This window comes from Schistocerca americana, chromosome X (assembly GCF_021461395.2).
Source record: "Schistocerca americana isolate TAMUIC-IGC-003095 chromosome X, iqSchAmer2.1, whole genome shotgun sequence".
NCBI classification, from domain to species: domain Eukaryota; kingdom Metazoa; phylum Arthropoda; class Insecta; order Orthoptera; family Acrididae; genus Schistocerca; species Schistocerca americana.
In genome coordinates, this window is record NC_060130.1 from 703939635 (window position 1) to 703965034 (window position 25400).

Consider the following 25400-nt stretch of genomic DNA (forward strand, 5'->3'; position numbering starts at 1 on the left):
GGCCTTCGAACGGAAACTTTTTGATCGACCCTTACGTATTGTGTGTTTCCTAGGCTAATCTGACGCTTATGAATCAAGTCTCGCACCTGTCACTGGTCGACATCGTGAAATTTCCTCTAGAACAATTACAGTCTATAAGTCACTCTACCCATGAGTGACTGTATCATGCTCGTTCAGCGTTGTCGACCCCTAACGGCACACGTGAGCAGTAAGAGTCTCTTTACCAAATGTTACTGTTTACCATATTCTGCCCTTACGGGAAGGCATTCACTCGTGTTACAGTTGTTATGGCAACAATGTCTCTGGAACACTGAAAACCAACGGTCTTTAACTGTCATATGTGTATCATAGAGAGCTTTTTTATACTTGTATCTCCTCTTACAGATAATTAAAAAAGAAATTAATAGATTTTATCATTTCACAAAGTTTATGGCTACAATGCTCCATAACAGAAGAGCATGAAACATGTTCTGTCATTTTTCAGTTAGTGGAACTCACGGCTTACTTCTGCCACCTCCACACCGATCCATTTAACCTAGTGGCTTTCAGTTTCCTGAATGTTATTTTATTAAGTGTTGTGCTCACAGAACATTTTACACATCTGAATTTGTTATGAATATGCACCAAATCACGACACCGGAGCCCTGTTTATTACATCTACACTAAAGAGAAACACGTATGTTCGCTATCGTCAGTGTTTTAAGTACTGGTAGGCTTCATGAAGCAGACTGGTAGTTTATTTTTGTTGTTCTCACTATGTTGTATATTTCTTATGTACCTAATGAATTGTACTGGATATTCTCCTTTCTAGGTCGGCTTTATGGGCCAATGCTGTATCCTCTTCGTGTCCGTATTTTGAAAATCATTGATACGCCATTAAAAACCATTGACCAATATGCGTTTCTTGGGATAAACAGAACAATGCAAGAGCTTCATTTAATCAATTCCCAGCTGGAGCATTTTCCAGTTGAAGCGTTTCAGGTAAGTCAGTTGTTAGTTATTGTGAGTAGTTTTAGGATGTACAAAGTATTATTGCAATCTTTTGAGATAATTTGTCATACTTTTAAATATCTTCTATGAAAACAGAAGAAACACTTTCCTGATAAAGAACAATACACAAATTCAATTCAGTAACTATGTGTTTGTTCACAGGTGCCATGCATCATGGTACTCCATGCTCAATATGAGTATTTACAGAATGTTACCAGCTTGATAAATGAGACATATACTTAACATCTCCCCTGTTGTTTGGTGAACTCACCCTATTTTCCCATTCACCTGTGGATGCAATGCACTCATTTGTGACTTACAAATACACAATAAATGACAAAACTGTTTCATCAGTTCTGACGTAAATTAGGGTCCTGATCCATAATTAACATCTCTGGAACACTGAACTTCAGCAACCAATTATTTACTATGGCCATAGGCACTGCATCAGCTTGCTGCTTTTGGATAGTTACCATTCCCACATAGGTAATACAAAAAATATCCATTATTGCAGCACATAGTGTTTTCTTGCTAGAATGACCACACCAATCATTTCAGATGGCTTATTAATTGCTGATATTCTTTGCAGTGGAATACACTGATGGATCAATTAAGACCACTGTGCACAAGGTAAACAGTTCTTTACATATTGCTCCACAACCTGTTTACATTTACAGCACCAGTACTGTTCAGCCACACACTGTTCTGTGGTTCTTCGACCCTTGTGCCCTGATAACACATGACCATGTGCCTGTCACAAAACTTCGTCATGCACTGCACACATTCCTACTGAGGTCATGATTCTTGTCATGTTGATTAATTACATCAAAATCAATTTAACTAAGTTTCAGTGCACAAAGCATTAATCTACTTGATGGATCTTTGAACACTAGTAGCCACTTAAATGCTGTGTGACTCGTTATTACCTTCAGTTTTTTACCATATAGATAACACCAGAAGTATGTTATACCATGTCTGAGGCTTATCAATCCCTTCTCCATAGCACATTAATTCCTTTCTGCTATATTCAGCTGACATGAGACATAGGCTACCAAGTGCTCTGCTCCATTTACTCCTTGATTAAGCCTCTGAGTACCAGTGGTTTCTGCCTCAAACTGCAGTTTCATCATTTTCTTTTCTTTTTTGGAAGTACCTGTGCCTTTCCCATGAACCTACTGATGTAATTGCAAGACAGAGACATCGAGATACTCCTATGAATGTAGTGCAATGTAGCTGTAACTTACAGTGTTCAAAGCAACAGTCGGCATGGATATTGTGCTACGTGATTGTAGGAATTCGTCATATTTTTCTTTAGTGATCATATTGAGGTGGTCATAGACAGTGAAAATAAGTATACACACTGAGGTGAAAAAAGTCATGGGATACCTTCTAATATCATGTCAGATCTCCTTTTGCCCAGTGTCGTGCAGCAACTTGACGTGGCGTGGATGTCACAAGTTGATGAAGGCCCATTCACAAATACTGGGCATACTGCCTCTATAGCTGTCCATAATATTGCAAAAGTGGTGTTGGTACAGGATTTTGTACATGAACTGACCTCTCAATTATGACCCATGTCATCTGGATTGCCAAATTATTTGCTCAAATTGTCCAGAATGTGCTTTGAACTCAATCACAAACAACTGTGCCCCAGTGACATGTCACATTGTTATCCTTAAAAATTGCATCATTGTTTGGGAAGATGAAGTCCACGAATGGCTGCAAATGGTCTCCATGTAGCTGAATATTGCAATTTACAGTCAATTAATCAGTCCATTCCATGTAAACATGACCTACACCATTATGGACCCACCACCAGTTTGCACAGTGCCTTGTTACCAACCTAGGTCCATGGCTTCATTGGCTCTGCAACACACTCAAACACTATCATCAGCTCTTACCAACTGAAATTGAGACAGTTGACCAGGCCACAGTTTTCCAGTCATCTAGGGTCCAACTGATATGGTCACGAGTCCTGGAGAGGCACTGCAGTGCAGTGTCAGGACTTGGCATGAGATAATTTAGCTCACCACTGTGGCAGATTGGGGTGTTGCAGCATACTGCTTTAGTAATATTTTGGCCCTGCCAGAAAGATTTCAGAGGTAACTAGCTTGCCTGCCTTGCATGGGTTGTGAAGTCTGCACCAAGGGGTGCTGCTGCAACTATACGATTCAAATGTTTGGAGGCCTCTGCGCACTTTTCATTCATTGTCATCATAACCAATTTTTTGTAAAGATTCTGTGGAAAGTATCAAATACATAATAACTTTTTGCTGAATGCATTCCAAAATCTGTGACTATTTGCACATGGTATGTGGATGCTAGTGAAAGTAACATCAAATCAGCACTGAGTGTTTTAACATGCATACAAATCTGGGACTGGAGGTAAACCACAGGAATTACTGACTGATTTGCAGATTCTTAAGGAAACAGCCTCTTTTCAAGTAGATACATGTACACTAGCATCTCTCATTAGAAAATATATCTGGAGTCAGTTAACCAGTTTTTTAGCCATTTAAATTTTATCCCAACTGATACTGCCCAAACCTAACCTATTAAAAGGAAAATTAACATGTATGTAGAACATGGGCTGCAAGGAAACTGCAAGCAATTTAAAACTAGACTCAGAAAGTGGTCACATTCTTAATTACAGCCTCTGTAGTGTTGAAGATGAACCCTCAATAATCAAAAATAGGTTGGCGATAATGAAAGCAATGTATAAAAACAATTAAAGATACAAAACAAGCGATTTATAAAGTTGGACTTCATTGTTTTTATGTCTGATAATGGTAACTTCTGATTTCCTCCATTTTCTAATACTGATTGTTGAATAAGAATTTAGTAGATGTATAGAGCACGATAAGTCATTATTTTGAGATTTATGTAGCAAATAATACAACAATTTTACCTTTTTTGATTTAATTACAGTAGCTTCCCTAAAACTGAGAGAGATTTCTTCTCCTTCTACCAGTAATACTGTACATATAATTTAAAACTTTGTCATAATAGTTCACAAGACACCTACATTATGTTTCCTTTGTTTTTATACATATTATTTAATGGCGTATTGGACACAAGATGGCATTTGCCTCTGAAGTATTCATCAGGCAGTTCTTTAGTGGTTTGCTGCTACACTGTTGCACTGTTAAATATCTTAATATATGCCTGTGTACTTGGACACTAAAAATATTGCTGCTATTTACAGAAAGATTAGGGCTACATAGTTTGTCTTATGACTCTATGATTTTAAATAGACCTTGTCAGTTCAGTCAAATTTCTTCTAAAAATAAAACTCTTCATAACAAGGAAAAGTGAATGGCGGCTGTTACCTGCCAACCTTTTAAAATTTCCATATGAAAAGCTATTTCTAAATGTGTAGATTAGATTAGATTAATACTAGTTCCATGGATCATGAATACAATATTTTGTAATGATGTGGAACGAGTCAAATTTTCCAATACATGACGTAATTAAGTTAATTTAACAACATAATTAAGTTAATATAACAACTTTTTTATTTTTTTTAATTTTTTATAATTTTTTGTTTTTTTTCCTTTTTTTCTTAATTTATATCTAAAAATTCCTCTATGGAGTAGAAGGAGTTGTCATTCAGAAATTCTTTAATTTCTTCTTAAATACTTGTTGGTTATCTGTCAGACTTTTGATACTATTTGGTAAGTGGCCAAAGACTTTAGTGGCAGTATAATTCACCCCTTTCTGTGCCAAAGTTAGATTTAATCTTGAATTGTGAAGATCATCCTTTCTCCTAGTATTGTAGTTATGCACACTGCTATTACTTTTGAATTGGGTTTGGTTGTTAATAACAAATTTCATAAGAGAGTATATATACTGAGAAGCTACTGTGAATATCCCTAGATCCTTAAATAAATGTCTGCAGGATGATCTTGGGTGGACTACAGCTATTATTCTGATTACACGCTTTTGTGCAATAAATACTTTATTCCTCAGTGATGAATTACCCCAAAATATGATGCCATATGCAAGCAATGAGTGAAAATAGGCATAGTAAGCTAATTTTCTAAGATGTTTATCACCAAAATTTGCAATGACCCTTATTGCATAAGTAGCTGAACTCAAACGTTTCAGCAGATCATCAATGTGTTTCTTCCAATTTAATCTCTCATCAATGGACACACCTAAAAATTTTGAATATTCTACCTTAGCTATATGCTTCTGATTAAGGTCTATATTTATTAATGGCGTCATACCATTTACTGTACAGAATTGTATGTACTGTGTCTTATCAAAATTCAGTGAGAGTCCATTTACAAGGAACCACTTAGTAAATTTCTGAAAGACATTATTGACAATTTCATCAGTTAATTCTTGGTTGTCAGGTGTGATTACTATACTTGTATCATCAGCAAAGAGAACTAACTTTGCCTCTTCATGAATATAGAATGGCAAGTCATTAATATATATTAAGAACAACAAAGGACCCAAGACCGACCCTTGTGGAACCCCATTCTTGATAGTTCCCCAGTTTGAGGAATGTGCTGCTCTTTGCATATTATGAGGACTGCTTATTTCAACTTTCTGCACTCTTCCAGTTAGGTATGAATTAAACCATTGGTGCACTGTCCCACTCATGCCACAATACTGGAGCTTCTCTAGCAGAATTTCATGATTTACACAATCAAAAGCCTTTGAGAGATCACAAAAAATCGAAATGGGTGGTGGTCAGTTATTCAGATCATTCAAAATTTGATTGGTGAAAGCATATATGGCATTTTCTGTTGAAAAACCTTTCTGGAAACCAAACTGACATTTTGTTAGTACTTCATTTTTACAGATATGTGAAGCTACTCTTGAATACATTACTTTCTCAAAAATTTTGGATAAAGCTGTTACAAAGGAGATTGGATGGTAATTTTGACATCAGATCTATCCCCTTTTTTATGCAAAGGTATAACAATAGCATATTTCAATCTATCAGGGAAAATGCCCTGTTCCAGAGAGCTATTACACAGGTGGCTGAGAATCTTACTTATCTGTCGAGAACAAGCTTTTAGTATTTTGCTGGAAATGCCATCAATTACATGTGAGTTTTTGCTTTTAAGCAAGTTTATTATTTTCCTAATTTCAGAGGGAGAATTGGGTGAGATTTCAATTGTATCAAATTGCATAGATATGGCCTCTTCCATTAACTGCCTAGCATCTTCTAATGAACACCTGGATTCTTCTATATCCACAACATTTAGAAAATGATTATTAAAAATATTTTCAACTTCTGACTTTTTGTTCATAAAGTTTTCATTCAATTTGATGGTAATACTGTCTTCCTGTGCTCTTCGTTGACCTGTTTCTCTTTTAATAATATTCCAAATTGTTTTAATTTTATTATCAGAGTTGCTGATTTCAGACATGATGCACATACTTCTGGATTTTTTAATAACTTTTCTTAATATAGCACAGTAGTTTTTATAATGTTTGATAGTTTCTGGGTCACTACTCTTTCTTGCTGTCAGATACATTTCCCTTTTCCGGTTACAAGATGTTTTTATACCATTAGTAAGCCATGGTTTGTTACATGGTTTCTTATGAGTATATTTAACTATTTTCTTGGGGAAGCAGTTTTCAAATGCATTTACAAAAGTGTCATGAAATAAATTATATTTTAAATTGGCATCAGGTTCACAGAACACCTCATCCCAGTGTAACTGCTGTAGGCTTTCCCTGAAATTTGCAATTGTTAAATCATTGACTGAACGTACTACTTTGGAGGACTGTTTAGTGCTGCTGAATGGAGCTATGTCATATATTGTAACTAGCTGTGCACCATGATCAGAAAGACCAGTCTCAACAGGCTGAGCATTTATCTGGTTAAACTTATCTTAGTCTATAAAGAAGTTATCTATCAGTGAGCTGCTATCCTTTACCACCCGAGTAGGAAAATCAATAACGGGTGTCAAATTGAAAGAATCGACTAATACTTCAAGGTCATTTTTCCTGTTACCCTCTTTCAGGGAATCTACATTGATGTCCCCACAAATAATAATTTGCTTCCCCCTGTCTGGCAGATAGCACAAGGAGTCCAAATTTTTCAGAAATAGATGAAAATTTCCCGATGGGGAGCTATATACAGTTACAATTATAAATGTGCCTTTATTTAATTTGTAACTGTATATAGGTCCCCATCGGGAAATTTTCATCTATTTCTGAAAAATTTGGACTCCTTGTTGTGCAATCTGTCAGACAGGGGGAAGCAAATTATTATTTGTGGGGACTTTCATTTACCAGTACATAGCATATATTGCCCATGGATTTTATATGAAAGTAGGCTAATTCATGTTTGACTGGTGGCACTGTTTCTTAAATTGTAGTTCCATAAAATTAAATTATGGTTAATATCCTAATACTTGAAGAGTTTACTAATAATTAACTCATTGTTTCAGATTCTTGGTAACATTTCTGTACTAGAAATTGATAACCACAATATGAAAAAGTTACCACAGAATGCATTTTCTGCAGGCTTGCTTCCAAATCATTTGGCAAAACTGCATATTACAAATGGACTTATCACTGATATTCCTGCAGATGTTTTTGTAGCACTGAGGAAACTTAAGAAACTTGATTTGCATGGTAACAGAATAACACAGCTGCGCAAAAATCAGTTTAAAGGACTTAGAGACACAGAAGTGCTTGATTTGTCACACAATAACATAACAAAGATAGATGCATCACAAATTGCTGATCTTCCAAAGATGGGCTGGTGCAACCTGTCTCATAATGCACTTACTGAGTTGACAAGGTAAAGAATCAGAATAATATTTTAAAATGTGTTTCTCTCTCTCTCTCTCTCTCTAGTTATCTGTCTATATTTTGTGTGTGTGTGTGTGTGTGTGTGTGTGTGTGTGTGTGTGTGTGTGTGATGTGTAGTTGAACCACATTAATGACATACAGCCTTGATACTTAGTGTCCTAGTTATGGATCCGTAGAAGTCAGAAGATTTGAGACCACTAACATTTCTTCTCTAGTCACCACAAACCGTAGTGATCAAACAATACTATAATGCAGTAGCACTGTGGTAATGACGAGTGGTTGTGCCACTTCACTGGGCTGTGTTAAGACTAACTGTCCTAAAATGAGTGATGGAGAGCTGATTTCCTCATTCATCATAGGCACTGCCTCTTTGTACTACTTTAGTCTTTGTATGTGATTGGTGTGAAGACAAAAGCAAAATTTTTGTGGGTGCTTTGTCTCTCACAGAATTAGTTTATGTGAGATACAAAGTTTGGTTTGTCTGTTTCTTACAAACATCTATAAAACTGTGGAAGGAAAAGTTTGCATGCAACTTATACATTCCAACTGCAGCATCTGAAGACCACATTCTAGGCCCTGTGATGGTTTAAATTTGAATTATTGCCATTAAAATTATAGACCATCTAGAAGTAAAGATTTTCGATAAATACTGGCCAACTCTGCACTGCAGCTTATTTTGTGGATGTGTCAAGAAAAAGCACCTGATGTTTTTGTATAAATAAATTCCATATTCATTTACTTCTGAGTTATATTGAAGAAGTGACAGATTATGATAATGAAAAAAACAAAAATTGTTGCTGTAAATGAGTTTCATATAATGATTCAGTTTTTTTTAATTTTAATGAGAGGTGTTATTTCATCTAAAAACTGTGAATAATTGCTATCTTCAGATTATAGCAAGGTATACCATTGCCAGTCACAGAAATCTAAGAAAATGGAGAGATCATATTTTACTATTTCTTTTAGTTGAATTTATAACGACCAATATCACTACACTGCATACAATGATAAGTCACTTCTTCTCAAACATTACAGACTCTCCCTTATTCACATGTAATGGTGTGAAGAACTGACAAGCTATCTTTCTATGTTCAGAAACTGAACCTGCAACCTGTGACTTTTCATGTTTGTTGACTTTGATACAACATATTTTATGTGTGCTATTAATAAAAGTAACAATAAGTAAGATCTGAGTCAGAATAATTTTAATGGAAGGTGCTGAAGAGACATGTAACAGCCAAAGGAGACAGAGAAATGTTAGGCATTTGGATATCACTTCCTTACAAGCGGTTCAGCGGATTTCATTTTCAGTTGGCTACCATCATAACTGAGAAAAAAAAAAAAAAAAAAAAAAAAAAAACGAGAGATATACCCCATGAATTCAAATCAATTATTTTTTCATTATATATTAATTCTTTTATTTACAAATTTTCTTATCATATTCTGTAGCTTATGTACTGATTCATTTTATGATCAAATAGATGTGGCTAGCATAGATATATAGGTAATAAACAAACAAATAAAACAAAATATTGAGTAGATTTCTTATAAACACTCATGCTCCAAAAGTAAGAGCGAAGTACTCATGGCTGAGGAATCAAATTAAGGGAACCACAATGCTGGTACCGTAGACTGCAGAAGTATATTCACAATCCACAGACTTACATGCTGTATATAGGTGAGCATTATCTAGATTTTGCTATGTGATGTCGATCCACCAGCAGTAAGTGCTTTCAGAAATCTAAAAAGCTAAATTTTTCACTAAAACTAATTCCCCTTAAATTTCTTTGTATGCTTTAACATACTAATAAATACAAGGACAGTCTTCTCGGAGGAAATCACCTTTCTCAGTCACTCAGTTATGTGTAGGCTTTCTTAATTCTGTGGTCACCTATCACTAATATAATGTAATGTAGTTATACCATTATCAGACCACACACAATGAGAATTGTTGATGGCTACAGTAACAGTCATATCGTGAATATTCCTTACTTGTCCTGAATGTGCTTTAACAATGCTACAATTGTTCAATCTTAACATTTGTGTTCTAGAATAAGACTCAGATATGTGTATATGACATTATCTATCTACACTACTGGCCATTAAAATTGCTACACCAAGAAGATGATATGCTACAGACATGAAATTTAATAAACAGGAAGAAGATGTTGTGATATACAAATGATTAGCTTTTCAGAGTATTCACACAAAGTTGGCACCTGTGGCGACACCTACAACATGCTGACATGAGGAAAGTTTCCAACTGATTTCTCATACACAAACAGCAGTTGACTGGCGTTGCCTGGCGAAACATTGTTGTGATGCTTCATGTAAGGAGGAGAAATGTGTACCATCACATTTCCGACTTTGATAAAGGTCAGATTGTAGCCTATCGCAATTGCGGTTTATCGTATTGCAACATTGCTGCTCGCATTGGTCGAGAGCTTTTAGCAGAATATGGAATAGGTGGGTTTAGGAGGGTAATATGGAACGCTGTGCTGGATCCCAATGGCATCGTATCACCAGCAGTCGAGATGACAGGCATCTTATCCGCGTGGCTGTAATGGATCGTGCAGTCACATCTCTATACCAGAGTCAACCGATTGGGATGTTTGCAACACAAAAACCATCTGCACGAACAGTTCGACGACGTTCTGCAGCAGCATGGATTATCAGCTCGGAGACCATGGCTGCTTTTACCCTTGATGCTGCATCGCAGACAGGAGCGCCTGGGATGGTGTACTCAACAACGAACCTGGGTGCAGGAATGGCAAAACGACATTTTTTCGGGTGAATCCAGGTTCTGTTTACAGCATCATGATGATCGCATCCGTGTTTGGTGACATCGCAGTGAATGCACACTGGAAGCGTGTATTCGTCATCGCCATACTGGCGTATCACCCGGCGTGATGGTATGGGGTGCCATTGGTTACACGTCTCTGTCACCTCTTGTTCGCATTGAGGGCACTTTGAACGGTTGACGTTGTATTTCAGATGTGTTACGACCCGTGGCTCTACCCTTCATTCGATCCCTGCAAAACCCTACATTTCAGCAGGATAATGCACGACTGCATGTTGTAGGTCCTGTACGGGCCTTTCTGGATACAGAAAATGTTTGACTGCTGCCCTGGCCAGCACATTCTCCAGATCTCTCACCAATTGAAAACGTCTGGTCAGTGGTGGTGGAGAAACTGGCTTGTCACAATACGCCAGTCACTACTCTTGATGAACTGTGGTGTCGTGTTGAAGGTGCATGGGCAGCTGTACCTGTACACGCCATCCAAGCTCTGTTTGCCTCAATGCCGAGGCATATCAAGGCCGTTATTATGGCCAGAGGTGGTTGTTCTGGATACTGATTTCTCACGATCTATGCACCAAAACTGCGTGAAAATGTAATCACATGCCAGTTTCTAGTATAATATATTTGTCCAATGAATACCCACTTATCATCTACATTTCTTTTTGGTGTAGCAATTTTAATGGTCAGTAGCGTATATTAAATTTAAACACGTTTGTGACTCATTTTTCTTGCCTTTGGAATGCTTTCAAGCATAAGTGTCTTAGGTATGAAGATTTTGTCTACAATACTTACTGTATATTCCTCTAGCTTTGTCAAATTTTATACATATTACAGTTGCCTGAGGTCTCCAAGTCACCAATCCAAATCTGTATGATAACAGAATTTTTATTTGTGAAAGTGTTTTCTAGTCTAATGTCATTCAAAGTGCTTTGACTAAATTGTGGTGTTTATTATTTAATATGATGGGGAATTTAAGCATGAATGTTTCACCATGAGGTTACAAAACACATTACATATACCTGAGAAACTACTATATTTTGTGCATAACCTCATAAAGAGCACCTAGGCTATCACAAAAAGTATGGACAAAAAACTTTGCCCTGGTCTTTTAGATGACACAATAATTTTACTGTTACATTTGCGCAGAAACAAAGCTTTTTCTGCTTTCAATATATTTCTGCATTTCAGGGGAGCATTTGCTCGTAATGCTGTCCTCAAGGTTCTAAACGTGAATCACAATAAGATAAAGAAACTTGATGCAAATACCTTCCGTGGCATGAGGTTTATACGTCATCTTTTCATGAGTGATAATAACATCACAGATGTTGGAAGAGGGACATTTGGTTCTGTACCAAAAATAGGCATCATTAATCTTGCAAGAAATTATATTAAAAAGATTGATTACCAGATGTTTCAACAGCTTCAGTACGTTGAGGTAATTCAGTTTTTAAGTATGGCCACCTCTATGATGTGTGTGTGTGTGTGTGTGTGTGTGTGTGTGTGTGTGTGTGTAATTCACTTTAGAATATAATATTTCAATCAAACAAAATTTAAATCTTCTTTTATTTTTCATTTGTAACTTTTCATTTATTTATTTACTTTTGTATTGGCACACTTTATAATATTAAATATTTATTTTGTCTTCATTGTTTTTAGGTCATAGATGTTTCAGAAAATAAAGTAAAAGTAATTGAGAAACTTGCATTCAAAGATCTTTATCTAGTGAAGATTAATATTTCGCACAATGAAATTGAAAAAATTGAGGCTGGAGCGTTTGAGCAATGTTCAAACATAAGCCTCCTTGACTTATCACACAATAAGATACAGTACATCCCCTCAAAAGCTTTTGATAGTGCTTCATATGCTATTGACTTTAATCTTGCTTACAACCAACTCACAAATCTTTCTCAGGTACGTATTTGGGAAATATAATTTAAATTTCTAAGAATCTTTGTAGGAATGAAATGTTAATCACTTATGACTTAAGTAAAAAAATTATTTATTGTAGATATTTTTGGCTGGCAGTGCAATACAAGGAATCTTCAAATTGTTAGACATAAAAGTGCACTATTCTTTCTTACATTGTTGGCTAAAATTTCACACATGATATAGTGGCTTGAAATGTTACTTACATATATATATCTTTTTATTTCAGGTCCCTCTTCAAAATATGACTGGGTTGAAGATACTAAATGTTTCTTATAATATGTTGGAAAGTATACCAAGAAACTCATTTCCTAAACTCTATGAGCTTCACACTGTTGATTTAAGCCACAATCAAATCACAGAAATCTGGAACTCAGTTTTTCAAACACTATTCAGTCTCAGATACTTAAATCTCAGTCACAACTCTTTACAGACCATTAAAGGTTCCACATTTGGTGCTTTACACACACTACTTGAACTTGATGTTAGCAATAACAACATATCTGATGTTAATCGTGCTTCCCTGACAAGACTAGCATCAACAAGAACTCTCAGGCTCAACAACAATAAAATCCAAAAAATATTTCAGTTACCCATCTCACTAGCTCATCTTGACCTTAGCAACAATTCGATTGAATCAATTACACCCCTTACAACATGGCCAACAATGAATTCCTTACTGTCTCTTGACCTCAGTCATAATAATATTGGAGATTCTCTCGAAACAGGAGCATTCACCAACCTACTGACGTTGCAGAAACTTGATTTGAGCTTTAATAATGTATCAAAACCTCCATTTGAAGCTCTGTCTGGCCTGACAACTCTTCAGTATCTGAATCTGAAGGTAAGAGAAAAAAGAGAAATACCTTCACAGCTAACAATTATTTGCAGCTATTTCATCAATAGCCTACAGCACAGATTTCAGTCCAGCTACTGCAATACACAGAATGTTCTCTCCACAGCTAAATGTGATTATTCAAAGAAAATTTTCACTTCTACAAATAATAATTTATCATTGATAGCAATGTCTGGAGAGTAAGGAGTCTAGGGTATGAATAAGTTTTTAATGCAGTGTCAACAGCGCATCCAGAATGAATTTTCACTTTGCAGTGGAGTGTGTGCTGTTTTGGTAGAGTTCTTGCTTACAAAAGCCAAAGGTCACAGGTTCAAGTCCCTGTCTGGCACACAGTCTTAATCTGCCAGGAAGTTTCAAGTTAGCACCCTCTTCACTTTAGAGTGAAAATTGATTCTGGAAATGATTCGTCTGCAGTATCCTTTCTTCTAAGAGAGATAGTCCTACAAGGTGTGCAGGAAAACTTCTGTGAAGTTTTGAAGGTAGGAGATGAGGTACTGGTGGAAGTAAAGCTGTGAGAGCAGGTCGTGAGTCATGCTTGGATGGTTCAATAGTAGATTACTTGCCCACAAAAGGTGAAGGACCCAGGTTAGAGTCTCAATCTGATACACAGTTTTCATCTGCCACGTAGTTTCAACAGTCATTAATAAGTCTCCACTGTTCTTCCTTCACATTATACATACAATAGTGTCTTCTCTGAGCCTCACAATTTTGTTTCATTTGAAAGTTTTATACATTTTAGAGATTCAGGCCTAGTATTTGTGGTGCCTATATTTTCTGAATGGCAGCAAAGTGAATGTTTTATTTCCTGACTGAAGGTAGTTTCTACAAAATTTTCCTATATGTTATGCATATAGAATTGTGGAAATATTTTTGGCTGAAATAGATACAGTATTGATATCAATAAAATTGTGTTTAAGATACATTGGCACACACTACATAAAAACATAGTTGAATGTTAAATTCATCTAAGAAAATAGTTTTTTATGGATTTTAAATCAGTTGTGTGTGATAAACTGAAACACCATGAAATCATAAAATTATTTGTTTTCTATGGTTCAGTGCTACCAGAAAGTCACTGAAAGTTGGTAAAAGTTTCTGAGGAGTCTGCTCCTTCATTTTCAATAGTTAAGTAATTGGGTCCTGAATTTATGTCAATAATGTTTCAAAACTGCAACCACAGATGATTGTGCACAGTATTTTGGACAAACAGTAATCAAAGGTGTAGCACATTGGTGACATCATAGGCACATGAGGAGATGGAATACAATGTGTTTTACATGCTGATTTAAGTATTTGAAAGCTTTATACAAGAAGGATACTGCAGTTTTGAAAGATGACCAAAATAAAAGGCAAAAACAAATGCCTCAGAAAGTTTCAGTTACTTTAAAAAGAATCAATGTAATTGCATGTACGAATTTGTTAATGTGAGTGAGAGATGGGTGCAACACCTGATTTCGGAATAAAACATCAAAACCAGTGGCTGGATGTCAGTTTCCCTGTGCCAGAAACAAAATTAGTTCCATATATTGGAAATTTAAGGTCACTGTATTCTGGGATTGAAAAGGGATTCTTCTGATTGATCATGTTGTAAAGGTTAAACACTAACTGATGAATACTACAGAGTTCTTCTGGACAATGTGGGAGAAAAGGAAAGGTTGTGAAAGAAAAAAAATATATTAATCAGCAGGCTAATTTATCTGCTCCCAAATCTGAACTGGTACATTACATTACATTAATACTCATTCCATAGATCATGAATATGACATTTCATAATGATGTTGAATGTGTCAGTTTAACATAAGTTTCCATCACAGATTTTTACAGTTACTACTTCATATCTAAAAATTTTTGAGCAATTGATTTGGTTGGCTCAATTAGATTTGTTAAAGGATGATGTCTTACCTGGAGTGTGGCCTGGTTAATGACATTGCAAGCATAGAGGAAGTTGTATGGCTGCTGCAGTTGCAGATGCACTGATATGATCATGAATGGTAATAATAAAACATGTGCTGTTGTTGCATGGTGATGTAAAACTGGCTTTGGCAGTAATGGCCACTCTAGTGATGGAGTAAGAGAGAAGTATGGTAAAAAGGAAGGGTATAAGGTGAAGAGGGTATAGAGGGTGAAGGTAGGAGTAGAACAGGGGTGGGATATTATAGTGGTAGAAAAGTCCATGGTTAATTTTTTCATTGACCACTGGTGAGAAGGTGACAGCAGTCACAGGGGATGCCAAAAAAATTATCCAGGTGGTGCAGATGAGAAACAATGACAGGGAAAGTGTCCAGGGTGACAGAAATGACATGAAAGTGTGGTTGAATAATGGCAAAACAATAATCAATCCTAGGTACTGCAAATGATGAAAAGTGATGACAGATTGTGACATACAGAAAGAGATCAAGGGATGATAATGAGAACGATAGGTGGTGATCCAGAAGACACTACAGATATTCAAGGGAGCAATGCACAAAAGGACTGAGTGAGGAAACTGTATCTCATCATGAACATTAACTCAGAGTGATGCCCTCATTATTTACTGCATGAGTCAATTAGGAGTTCCAACCCACCAACACTCATTAGGTACCTATAAGAAACTATATGTACAGAACATTTTGACTAACATGTCAACATACAGACCAAACTAATGAAACATGAAATTTGAAAGCAAGATTCTGTATATAATGTAGAATTCATAAGGTAGTGAAATCGAGATTCATACTTTGTTTACACCACCAATTCAAAAAATGATCTGTCTGACTGAAGTTTCTGAATGATGGATGTACTATACATCTTATAGTGTGGCTCCTGTATGGTAATCACAATGTCTTCAGGACATGTCTGTTAAAGTCTGTAACTTGTACTCACAAAATTATTCCAACAGGAAGTTAACGTAACTAATTCACATGGCTGCTTGTTCACACAGCCACATGACAAACTCACCAACAACAACTGACCAACACACAAAGTGCCCCCTGCTGCTCACCCTTAAATATTTTTCTGTGGTGTCATGCACTGCTGAATCCAAGTTATACACATAAATAATGACCACTGTTCACATGTAAAGCTAATTACAAATACATATAAGATATTAGAAAACAGAGAAATTTTTTGTGGTCATTTTGTGACATCTTATTAAAATAACAACACAGCACTAAAAAAGTTATTAAGAAAGTTTATGATGCCTGCCTATATCTATTTCTATAATGTGAGAAAGTTTATGTAAAATTATAAATATTTCTGAAATAGGGAGATTTGATATGCATCTGGGAAAACCAAACTGCCTTCATACTGAAGTAACTGCAGAGTATTTATGTAGTAGTAGTAGTTTTATTCATCTGTAGATCTCTTTTCACAAGTTTAGACCAATTTAAAATTAGCTAATTTGTATACACATATATTTACAGACTTCTAGTTAGACATAATCATTAGATTTACCCCTGGTATAGAATACTTCGTTTTTACAGATAGCTTATTAAATACACACACACTCATTGCTGATCTCTGGGCCATTTTCTGTATCTCAACTTCCCATTTGCTATCCTGAAAAACTAAGTTGGCATCCCTCCATAATGAGTGAGATGTTGAGCTCAGAAAGAGGAAGAGATGTTAGTATTGTGTTAGGCATAGCTTGGGGGTAAGCATTTCTAGAAAGGAAAAAAGAAGGGAAAAAAAACATAAAGTGAAGGTGTTATGTGGAATGTTGGATGTTTTATAATCATTATTATTACTATTATTATTATTTATTTGTACAACATTTTTTTATCAAACCCCTACTCTGTTTTATCTAAGTAATCCTTCAATGTATAACATGTATTGCATAACAGGTATTTTCAGCTGCCTTTTCAAATAAGTGTATTTTTGCAATTTCTTTAATCTCTTTTGATAGAAAACCCTGTTTTGAGTTTTATGTTTATTTTTTCTTGGTAAATGTAAGTTGAGTCTATCTCTTGTTGCATGGTTATGGACAGAGCTGTTTGTGCAGTAATTAACAATAGTAGTAGTAGTAGTAGTAGTAGTAGTAGTTTATTCATCCAGAGACAATTTACATTGCATGGATTTCATCAAAAAATACATAGTATATATATACACACATATAGGGTGAACAATACTATACAAAATACAGATGTTATTTTTGATGTGTATAACTGACTGGTAAATGTATTCACATGGAGCAGTTAAAATCCCCAGTGTTTTGAACAAATCTTTACAATATTGGCACATCTGCATAGCAATTTTAATAAACTCTTTATGTATTTCTTTACGTATAAGCATGGTTTCTGAATTAGCTTGTGATGTTTACTGATCTTGTCAGCTCTTATTTTACTTTTCATATGATCAGATCATTGCAATGGTTCAGTTGTTATTAATTTTACAATGTATCTTAATTTAATAAATTTTCTCAATATGTGTCCTAGAATTATGCTTGAAGTTGCAGCTACCTCATCTCATCTTTGTAATTTTCTGGTGTATTTGACTTTTCTGTACCAAGTTTGTGTGATTTGCATACTCTGGCTTCAGGAAAAGGCCAACATCTACCACTCAGCCATCAGCTTAGCTGCATACCTTGCTTGATTGGCTGGCTGCCACTAGCTCACACCATGAGCCAGTTTCTCATAATGTTACAAGCTTAACATCACAACACAGTGAATGGCAATAAGTAAATTGCAGGAACAAACACCAAGATTTCAAAGGCAATGACTTGAGGCAGGACTATTTCTTCCATTGTCGGTTTTTACATGGCATGTTCACAAGTAAATTAACAATGCTTTGTCATTGTTTTTTCTGCCACTCTCCAAAATAGTAGACACATTGCTTATGAAGAACTACTGTGAATAGCCTAACATATGCAGTGATATGCACTATTGGTACTTACCATTTACCTGCCACTGTCATTAAACACACATGTGATCTAACATCATTTATCTAACTAAATCTAACATAACTATATCATTCATCACATTACATTTACTAACTGCTTACAATTTTCTCACTGTCTTTTCTTTGTCACTACATTCATTTCTGTCTGCTGTCATCACAACTGACCTAAAAGAAATACATGAGTACTGTGTAGACACTAGTAGCAAAGATAAGTCTCTGATTTTTAGTCTTGCACTTCATATGTAAAACATTAAGCAATTTCCTTTTCTTGCTGTCTGTTCATGATACAACAGCTAACATAACTCAAGTAGCTAATTCTTATGAAGATATTGTGGAAAATTAATCCTACCACACTTGTTTAACGGCATCTGGCTATAGCTAAAGATGAAGAGGCACAAAAACTGTCACTAAAGCAATGGTATGTACAGGTACTTCTCTGAAATCCTTTATAAAGTACAGGTTTTTAGTTGGTCTCTTACATTGTACATAGAGTTATCATTTTCATGATCCTCTTCATAAACAGTTAACTTTGAGTCTTCCTTTTCCCTGTCATAAGAATCTTCCTTGTACTATCTTATTTAATTATCTCTTAGCATAAATGTTTCTTTATACTTATTTCAGATTATTTGTCATGGATTTGTGGATTGAGATGATTTTTTTTTTATTACTGCAAAAGTAATTTATGACTTCATTGAAGGACTGTTTGTTTCTGTTATATTATGTTCTATTTTATTTTATCTCACTATACTTTAGGCTATTTCTATACCTAGTTACAGTTCCTGTACCTTTAGAAAGCTGTGTGATTATTGAAATTCTTCCAATAAGTTTTAATGGCTATAAATTATAGAACATATAGAGATGTAAATTGTAGACAAAGTTAAAAATTCTAAAGTGATATTTTTCTCATGTAGAACAATGAAATAAAGTCCCTTGGCAGAGGTGCATTTGGAAGGCTACCAGTAGTGTTTGATTTGAATTTGGCCCACAATAAATTAAATAACATTTCTAAAAATGCGTTTGAGGGGCTTCTTCAATTGCTGACTCTAAATTTAACTGCAAACAATTTAACTCACATTCCAAATGGAGCTTTCTTAGGTAAGCATACATTTCAAAATATCATTCATTCTGTAATTTGTGTTGGTTCATTTCTGAGTATGTTTGCTTATAGATAATGTTAAGAAGCGTATTATGTATAGTTTTCTTATCAAAGTACACATCTACAAAGTATGAATTATACTATATTTTAGCATCTTCAGTTTCTGCTTCTTACAAAACATGAGTTTAACATAGCCAGTAAAACTGAGAGGCATGCTGTATAAGATGCTGAACAACTGTGGAAATATGCAGAAGCATCACAACTGAAACAACAATCTGTGAATATGTATTTATTCAGCTGATCACTTCATGAATGTCTTGTTGTCCTATTATGTGAGATTTACACTGTATTGAAATGGAAATCGTACTACTGGACAAACTGCTTTTCCAGAAACAGGAAGTAAAGTACAGTGAGATAAATGCTTCTGGCCATAGAAGCATACTTTTTTTTTGTGCCATATGTTAGAGAACTTGCAGACTGATAAACCTATATATATTCTATTCAGAGCAACCTAATTTTGATTGAATTACTTATTAGCTTGGCTCCATTAGAACTTATTAATTGTACTTTTCATGCATTATATGTGTAAGTATGTACCATTTCACTTTGATGTGCATCTAATAAGGAAATATAGAAGTATATTACACACTTACAAGTGATGAAAGTTAATATAGCTAGTTGCTGGTCATTTGTAGGAAGAATGTGCATCTGTTTATAGTTGATGTTTCTAAATCCCCATTAGACATCTTGAGGGCTTTTAGTGTGTTGGGACCTTTGCTGTTCATGTTGTATGTTAATGACCTTGCAGACAATATAAATACTGCTCACTTCCCTGAGGCACACCTGAAGTTACTTCTACATCTGACCCCTGCTGTTCATGTTGACTAGTGGAACTGGCCAACTCATACATTTTGGTATACATGTTCCTGATGTATGTCTGCATTTTCAGCTGTTTGGAATATTTAGTTTATTTGTGATAGTCAAAAGATTTTGTTTTTGAGCCTTTGGTGAATTTGTGCTTTCAAAAAAGATGGATCAAAAAATCTGCATAAAATTTTTCTTTAAAACTGGAATAAAGTTCAGCACCACATTTGAAATGTTAACTATGGCTTTTGGCAAATCTACTATGAGTAACACATGAATTTACAAGTGGTATAAATGTTCCAAAGGGGGTCAAGAGGATGTTGAAGATAATGACTGCTCTGGATGCCCTAGCACATCAGTCACTGATAACAGTGTGGAAGAAGTACAGAAAATGGTTCTGGAAGATCACTGAATCACCATCAGAGATGTGGTTGATAATGCCGGCATATTCTCTCTCTCTCTCTCTCTCTCTCTCTCTCTCTCTCTCTCTTTTTTTTTTTTCATGTAGATGTCACTCAGAAATTGGTGACAGGTGATTGGGTGTCATGTCTGTACGTGAGATTTCCACACTCCTAACATCTGTAGGTCCACTGTTTCCGATGTGATAGTGAAGTGGAAATGTGAAGGGACACGTAAAAAGCCAACCTCAGCTGTTGACTGACAGACACTGCCAACAGTTGAAGAGGGTCATAATGTGTAATAGGCAGACATCTATCCAGACCATCACACAGGAATTTCAAACTGCATAAGGATCCACTGCAAGTACTACGATAGTTAGGTGGGATGTGAGAAAACTTGGATTTCATGGTCAAGCGGCTGCCCATAAACCACACATCACACCAGTAAATGCCAAACGGTGCCTTGCTTGGTATAAGGAGTGTTAACGTTGGACGGTTCAACAGTGGAAAACCGTTTTGTCAACTGACGAATGATGGTACACAATGTGGCGATCCGATGGCAGGGTGTGGGTATGGTGAATGCCCGGTGAACGTCATTTGCCAGCGTATGTAGTGCCAACAGTAAACTTCGGAGGTGGTGGTGTTATGGTGTGGTCATGTTTTTCATGGAGGAGGCAGGCATCCCTTGTTGTTTTGCCTGGCACTATCACAGCACAGGCCTACAGTGATGTTTTAAGCACCTTCTTGCTTCCCACAGTTGAAGAGCAATTCAGGGATGGCGATTGCATCTTTCAACACAATCAAGCACCTGTTCCTAATGCACAGCCTGTGGTGGAGTGGTTACATGACAATAACATCCCTGTAATTGACTGGTCCTGACCTGATCCCTACAGAACACCTTTGGGATGTTTTGGAACATCGACTTTGTGCCAAGCCTCACCGACTGACATCAATACCTCTCTTCAGTGCAGTGCTCCATGAAGAATGAGCTGCCATTCCCCAGGAAACCTTCCAGCACCTGACTGAACATATGCCTGCGAGAGAGGAAGGCTAAGGGTGGGCCAACACCATACTGAATCCCAGCATTACCAAAGGAGGTCACCACGAACTTGTAAGTCATTTTCAGCCAGATGTCTGGATACTGTTGATCACATAGCGTACAAAGTCAGCCCAGATACAAGGTCTGTTCAAAAAATTCCAAAATTTTGTCTACAAAATTTTTCTATGGTTACATTCTACTTATTGTGCACTGTCTGCTTCGAAATACTCTCCTCCATAATGGATACACTGCTCCCAACACTGTTTCTACTTCCAGAAGAAGTCTTGGTATGCCTCTTGCTGGATCATGCAATGCCATCTGCGAATTTCCTTTTATCTCATCTGTCATTGCAAATCTTCATCCTTTCAATGGGGTTTTCAACTTCGCAAATTAAAAAAGTCTGCAGGGGCCAGGTCTGGAGAGTATGGAGCATGAGGCAGCACAGTGATTTAATTTTTTGTGCAATAGTCATGCACCAACAGGGATGAATGTGCGGGTGTATTATCATGATGTAAGAGCCACGAATTGTCTCATCACATTTCAGACCACTCTCACATTTTCTCACAGGCGTCGCAAGATGTCCCAATAGCACCACTGATAAACAGTTTTCTTTTCATGCCAATAAACTTCACCAACAACCATGTACTTTAAGATATTTCATTTTATTCTGAAAGCAATCAATTTTGGCATTTCATTTTGCCAGCTTGAGGCCCCATACACTTTTATCCAAATAAACAAACTTGTCATATAGCACCATAAATCACTGGATATCATAAATTCCAATCATTATACAATTGCTTCAGATGAAGACATGAAGTTTATTGACATTTAAAGTTACTTGCCAGCTGATGTCCCCTGGCCTTGGTGGACCAACAGAGATTAACAGTTTGTCCTTGTGGCATGAATTCAAAGTCAAAGAAAACTATCATCTGACCTGACCTTACAAGCTTTTTTGGTCTTGGAGAACCTTTTCCGACCCATGGTGAAGACTGAACCTTGGTCTCAACATCGTAACCATAGACCCAAGTTTCATCACCAGTTATGATTCTCTTAAGGAACATTCTTATTTGCACAATCTAAAAGCTCTTCACACATTGGGAGACAAAGATTTTTCTGATCTTGACTAACAAGTTCGGGGCTGAATTTGATGGCAACAAGATGGATTCCAAGATGATGTGTCAGAATTTCATGACAATAGCCAACTGAAATGTTACATTCTTCTGCAACCTTTTGGACAGTTAGTCTTTGATTGGCACACACAATTTTGTTGATGTTCCTGACACGGGCATTGTTGGTAGACATCAAAGGGCATCCTGAATGAGGGTCATTTGTAATTTCTGTCTGGCCATTTTCAAACTATGTGAACAATTTTTAACACTAATTATGGTTTAAGCACTCAACACCATAGGCTTCCTGCATCATTTTGTGTGTCTCTGTAAAGGTTTTCTCAAGTCTCATGTGAAATTTAATGCAGATGCATTGCTCCTCTAACTTTGCCATCTCAAAATTTGCAAACCATGTGACACAGTGTTCTACTCAATACAGCACAGAACAATAGCTACCAGATATACAACAATGAAACTTGCAGTAGTTACACATTAAACACAGGAATGTGCAGGGATGCCAAATGAAGTTCACTCCTACACACCATCGGCATGACATTAGGAAAGTTCCACAATTTTTTGAACAGTCCTCATATGTGCATATGCTGATGATGTAGCAATTATTACTAAAAGAAGAGTTTCACTAGAGAGAACAATAGGTGAGCTGAAAGAAGCAGCAGTACTTAAGAGTCGTAGCCATTAATGGAAAGAAGACTAAATACATGAATTTCACCAGGAAGGGAAATAATATCTTGGATAAACTATCAGCAGCTGGTTTCAATTTTGAACAAGTGGAGAACTTTGATTATCTGGGATCTAATATTGATATGACAAAGTCCATGTCAATTGAAATAAAACAGTGCATCATAAGTGGTAGCATGTGCTTCCACATATTTAGGAAATTGTTGGCCTCTACGTTATTAAATAGACAACTGAAATTTCAAGGTCATGATCAGGCCAGTTGTAACCTATAGATGTAGAACATGGACACTAATGAGTGCTTATGAGCAGCAGCTCAGGATATTTGAATGCAGGGTTCTGTGCAGGATCTACATGGCAATTCAGGATAACAACGGTTTCTAGAGATCTAGAATGAACACTGAGCTGGATCGCCTCATACAGGGAGCTGACATTGTAAGAACAATACAAAGTAGGAGAATAGCCTGCCTTGGACATGTCCTTAGGATGGATACTGGATGAACAACTACAAAGGTTTTTGAATGGAGGCCAACTGGATGAAGACAGAGACACAGACAATGAAAGTGGTGAACAGACGATGTAGAAGAGGATATAAAATCCCTTGAGTTAGAGGATGGTGGAGAACTGCACTGGAGAGGGCAGAATGGAAGAAACTTGTTGAAGAGGATAAGATCCATGCACGGTTGTAAAGCCATGAGAAGAAGAAGAAGAAGAAGAAGAAGAAGAAGAATGAAGACTCTCGTATTTCAAGAAGAATGTAATAACTCCAGTTTCAAAGAAAACACGTGTTTGCAGGAATGAATATTACAGAACTATTAGATTAATAATTCATTGTTGCAGATTAGGGGTATGAATTATTTACAGAAAAATTGAAAGACTGGTAGAAGCTGACCTCTGTGATTATCAGTTTTGGTTCTGGAGAAGTCTAGGAACATATGAGGCAATACAGACACCATGATTTATATTAAAAACCTACATTTAAAGCATTTCATATATTTAAAGAAAATTTTTGCACTGTTGTATAGAATACACTCTTCATAATTCTGCAGTTGGAATAGATAAAATACAGTGGACAAAATATCATCTACAAGTGAACTTTATCCATAATGGATGCAGTTGATCTCCATGACTTTTCCTTTATAGAGTGTAGAATACTAACCTAAAACTTGTACAGGAATGGACTGCAGTTATTAGAGTCAAAGCACATGAGAAGGTAGCATTAGTTAAGAAGAAAGTGAGGCAGGTTTGTAGCCAATCCCCATTTATTCAGTTCACAGACTGAGCAAGTTACGAAGAAAACCACGTAGAAATTTGGAATGGGAATGAAGATTCAAGAAGAAGAAATTAACAACTTTGAGGTTTCTGTTACTGGTGAGAAAGGTGTTGGAAGAGCAGTTGAATGTAATGGACAGTGTCTTTAAAAGAGATTATATAATGAAGAACAGCAAAAGTAAAAGAAGGGTAATGGAAAGAAGGCAAATTATGTCAGGTAATGCTGAGAGAATTAGATTAGGAAATGAGAAACTAAAATTAGTACATGAATTTCACTATTTCGGCATAAAAATAACTGATTATGGCTGAATTAGAGAATAAATAAAACAAAGACTGGCAATAGCAAGAAAACTATTTCTCACAAAGAGAAACTGGTTAACAATGAATATAAATTTGTATGTTATAAATCCTTTTCTGAAGGTATTTGTCTAGAGATAATCTTGTACGGAATTCAAACATGGACAGTTAACAGTTTGAACAAGAAGAGAATATAAGTTGGTGAAAAGTGGAGCAACAGAGGAATGCAAAGATCAGAGGGATAGATTGCCTAGCTAATGAAGAGGTACTGAATCAAACTGGGGACAAAAGAACTGTGTGACACAACTTGAGTGAAAGAACAAATTGGTTGACAGGATGCATCTTAAAGCATCAAAGTATGGTCTGTTTGGTAGTGGAAGAAAGTGTGAGTGCTTAAAATTGT

At 36.1% G+C, this 25400-nt stretch overlaps 1 protein-coding gene across 1 annotated transcript in view; it reads left to right on the plus strand.

The window, feature by feature from the left end:
* Nucleotides 1-25400, plus strand: part of LOC124554879 (protein artichoke) — a 175052-nt gene that overhangs the window by 123094 nt on the left and 26558 nt on the right. The window contains exons 3-8 of the mRNA XM_047128550.1: nucleotides 812-981; nucleotides 7406-7761; nucleotides 11761-12007; nucleotides 12229-12483; nucleotides 12728-13342; nucleotides 19141-19324. Coding sequence (XP_046984506.1) covers nucleotides 812-981; nucleotides 7406-7761; nucleotides 11761-12007; nucleotides 12229-12483; nucleotides 12728-13342; nucleotides 19141-19324 — 1827 coding nt within the window. The remainder of the gene's footprint in view (nucleotides 1-811; nucleotides 982-7405; nucleotides 7762-11760; nucleotides 12008-12228; nucleotides 12484-12727; nucleotides 13343-19140; nucleotides 19325-25400) is intronic.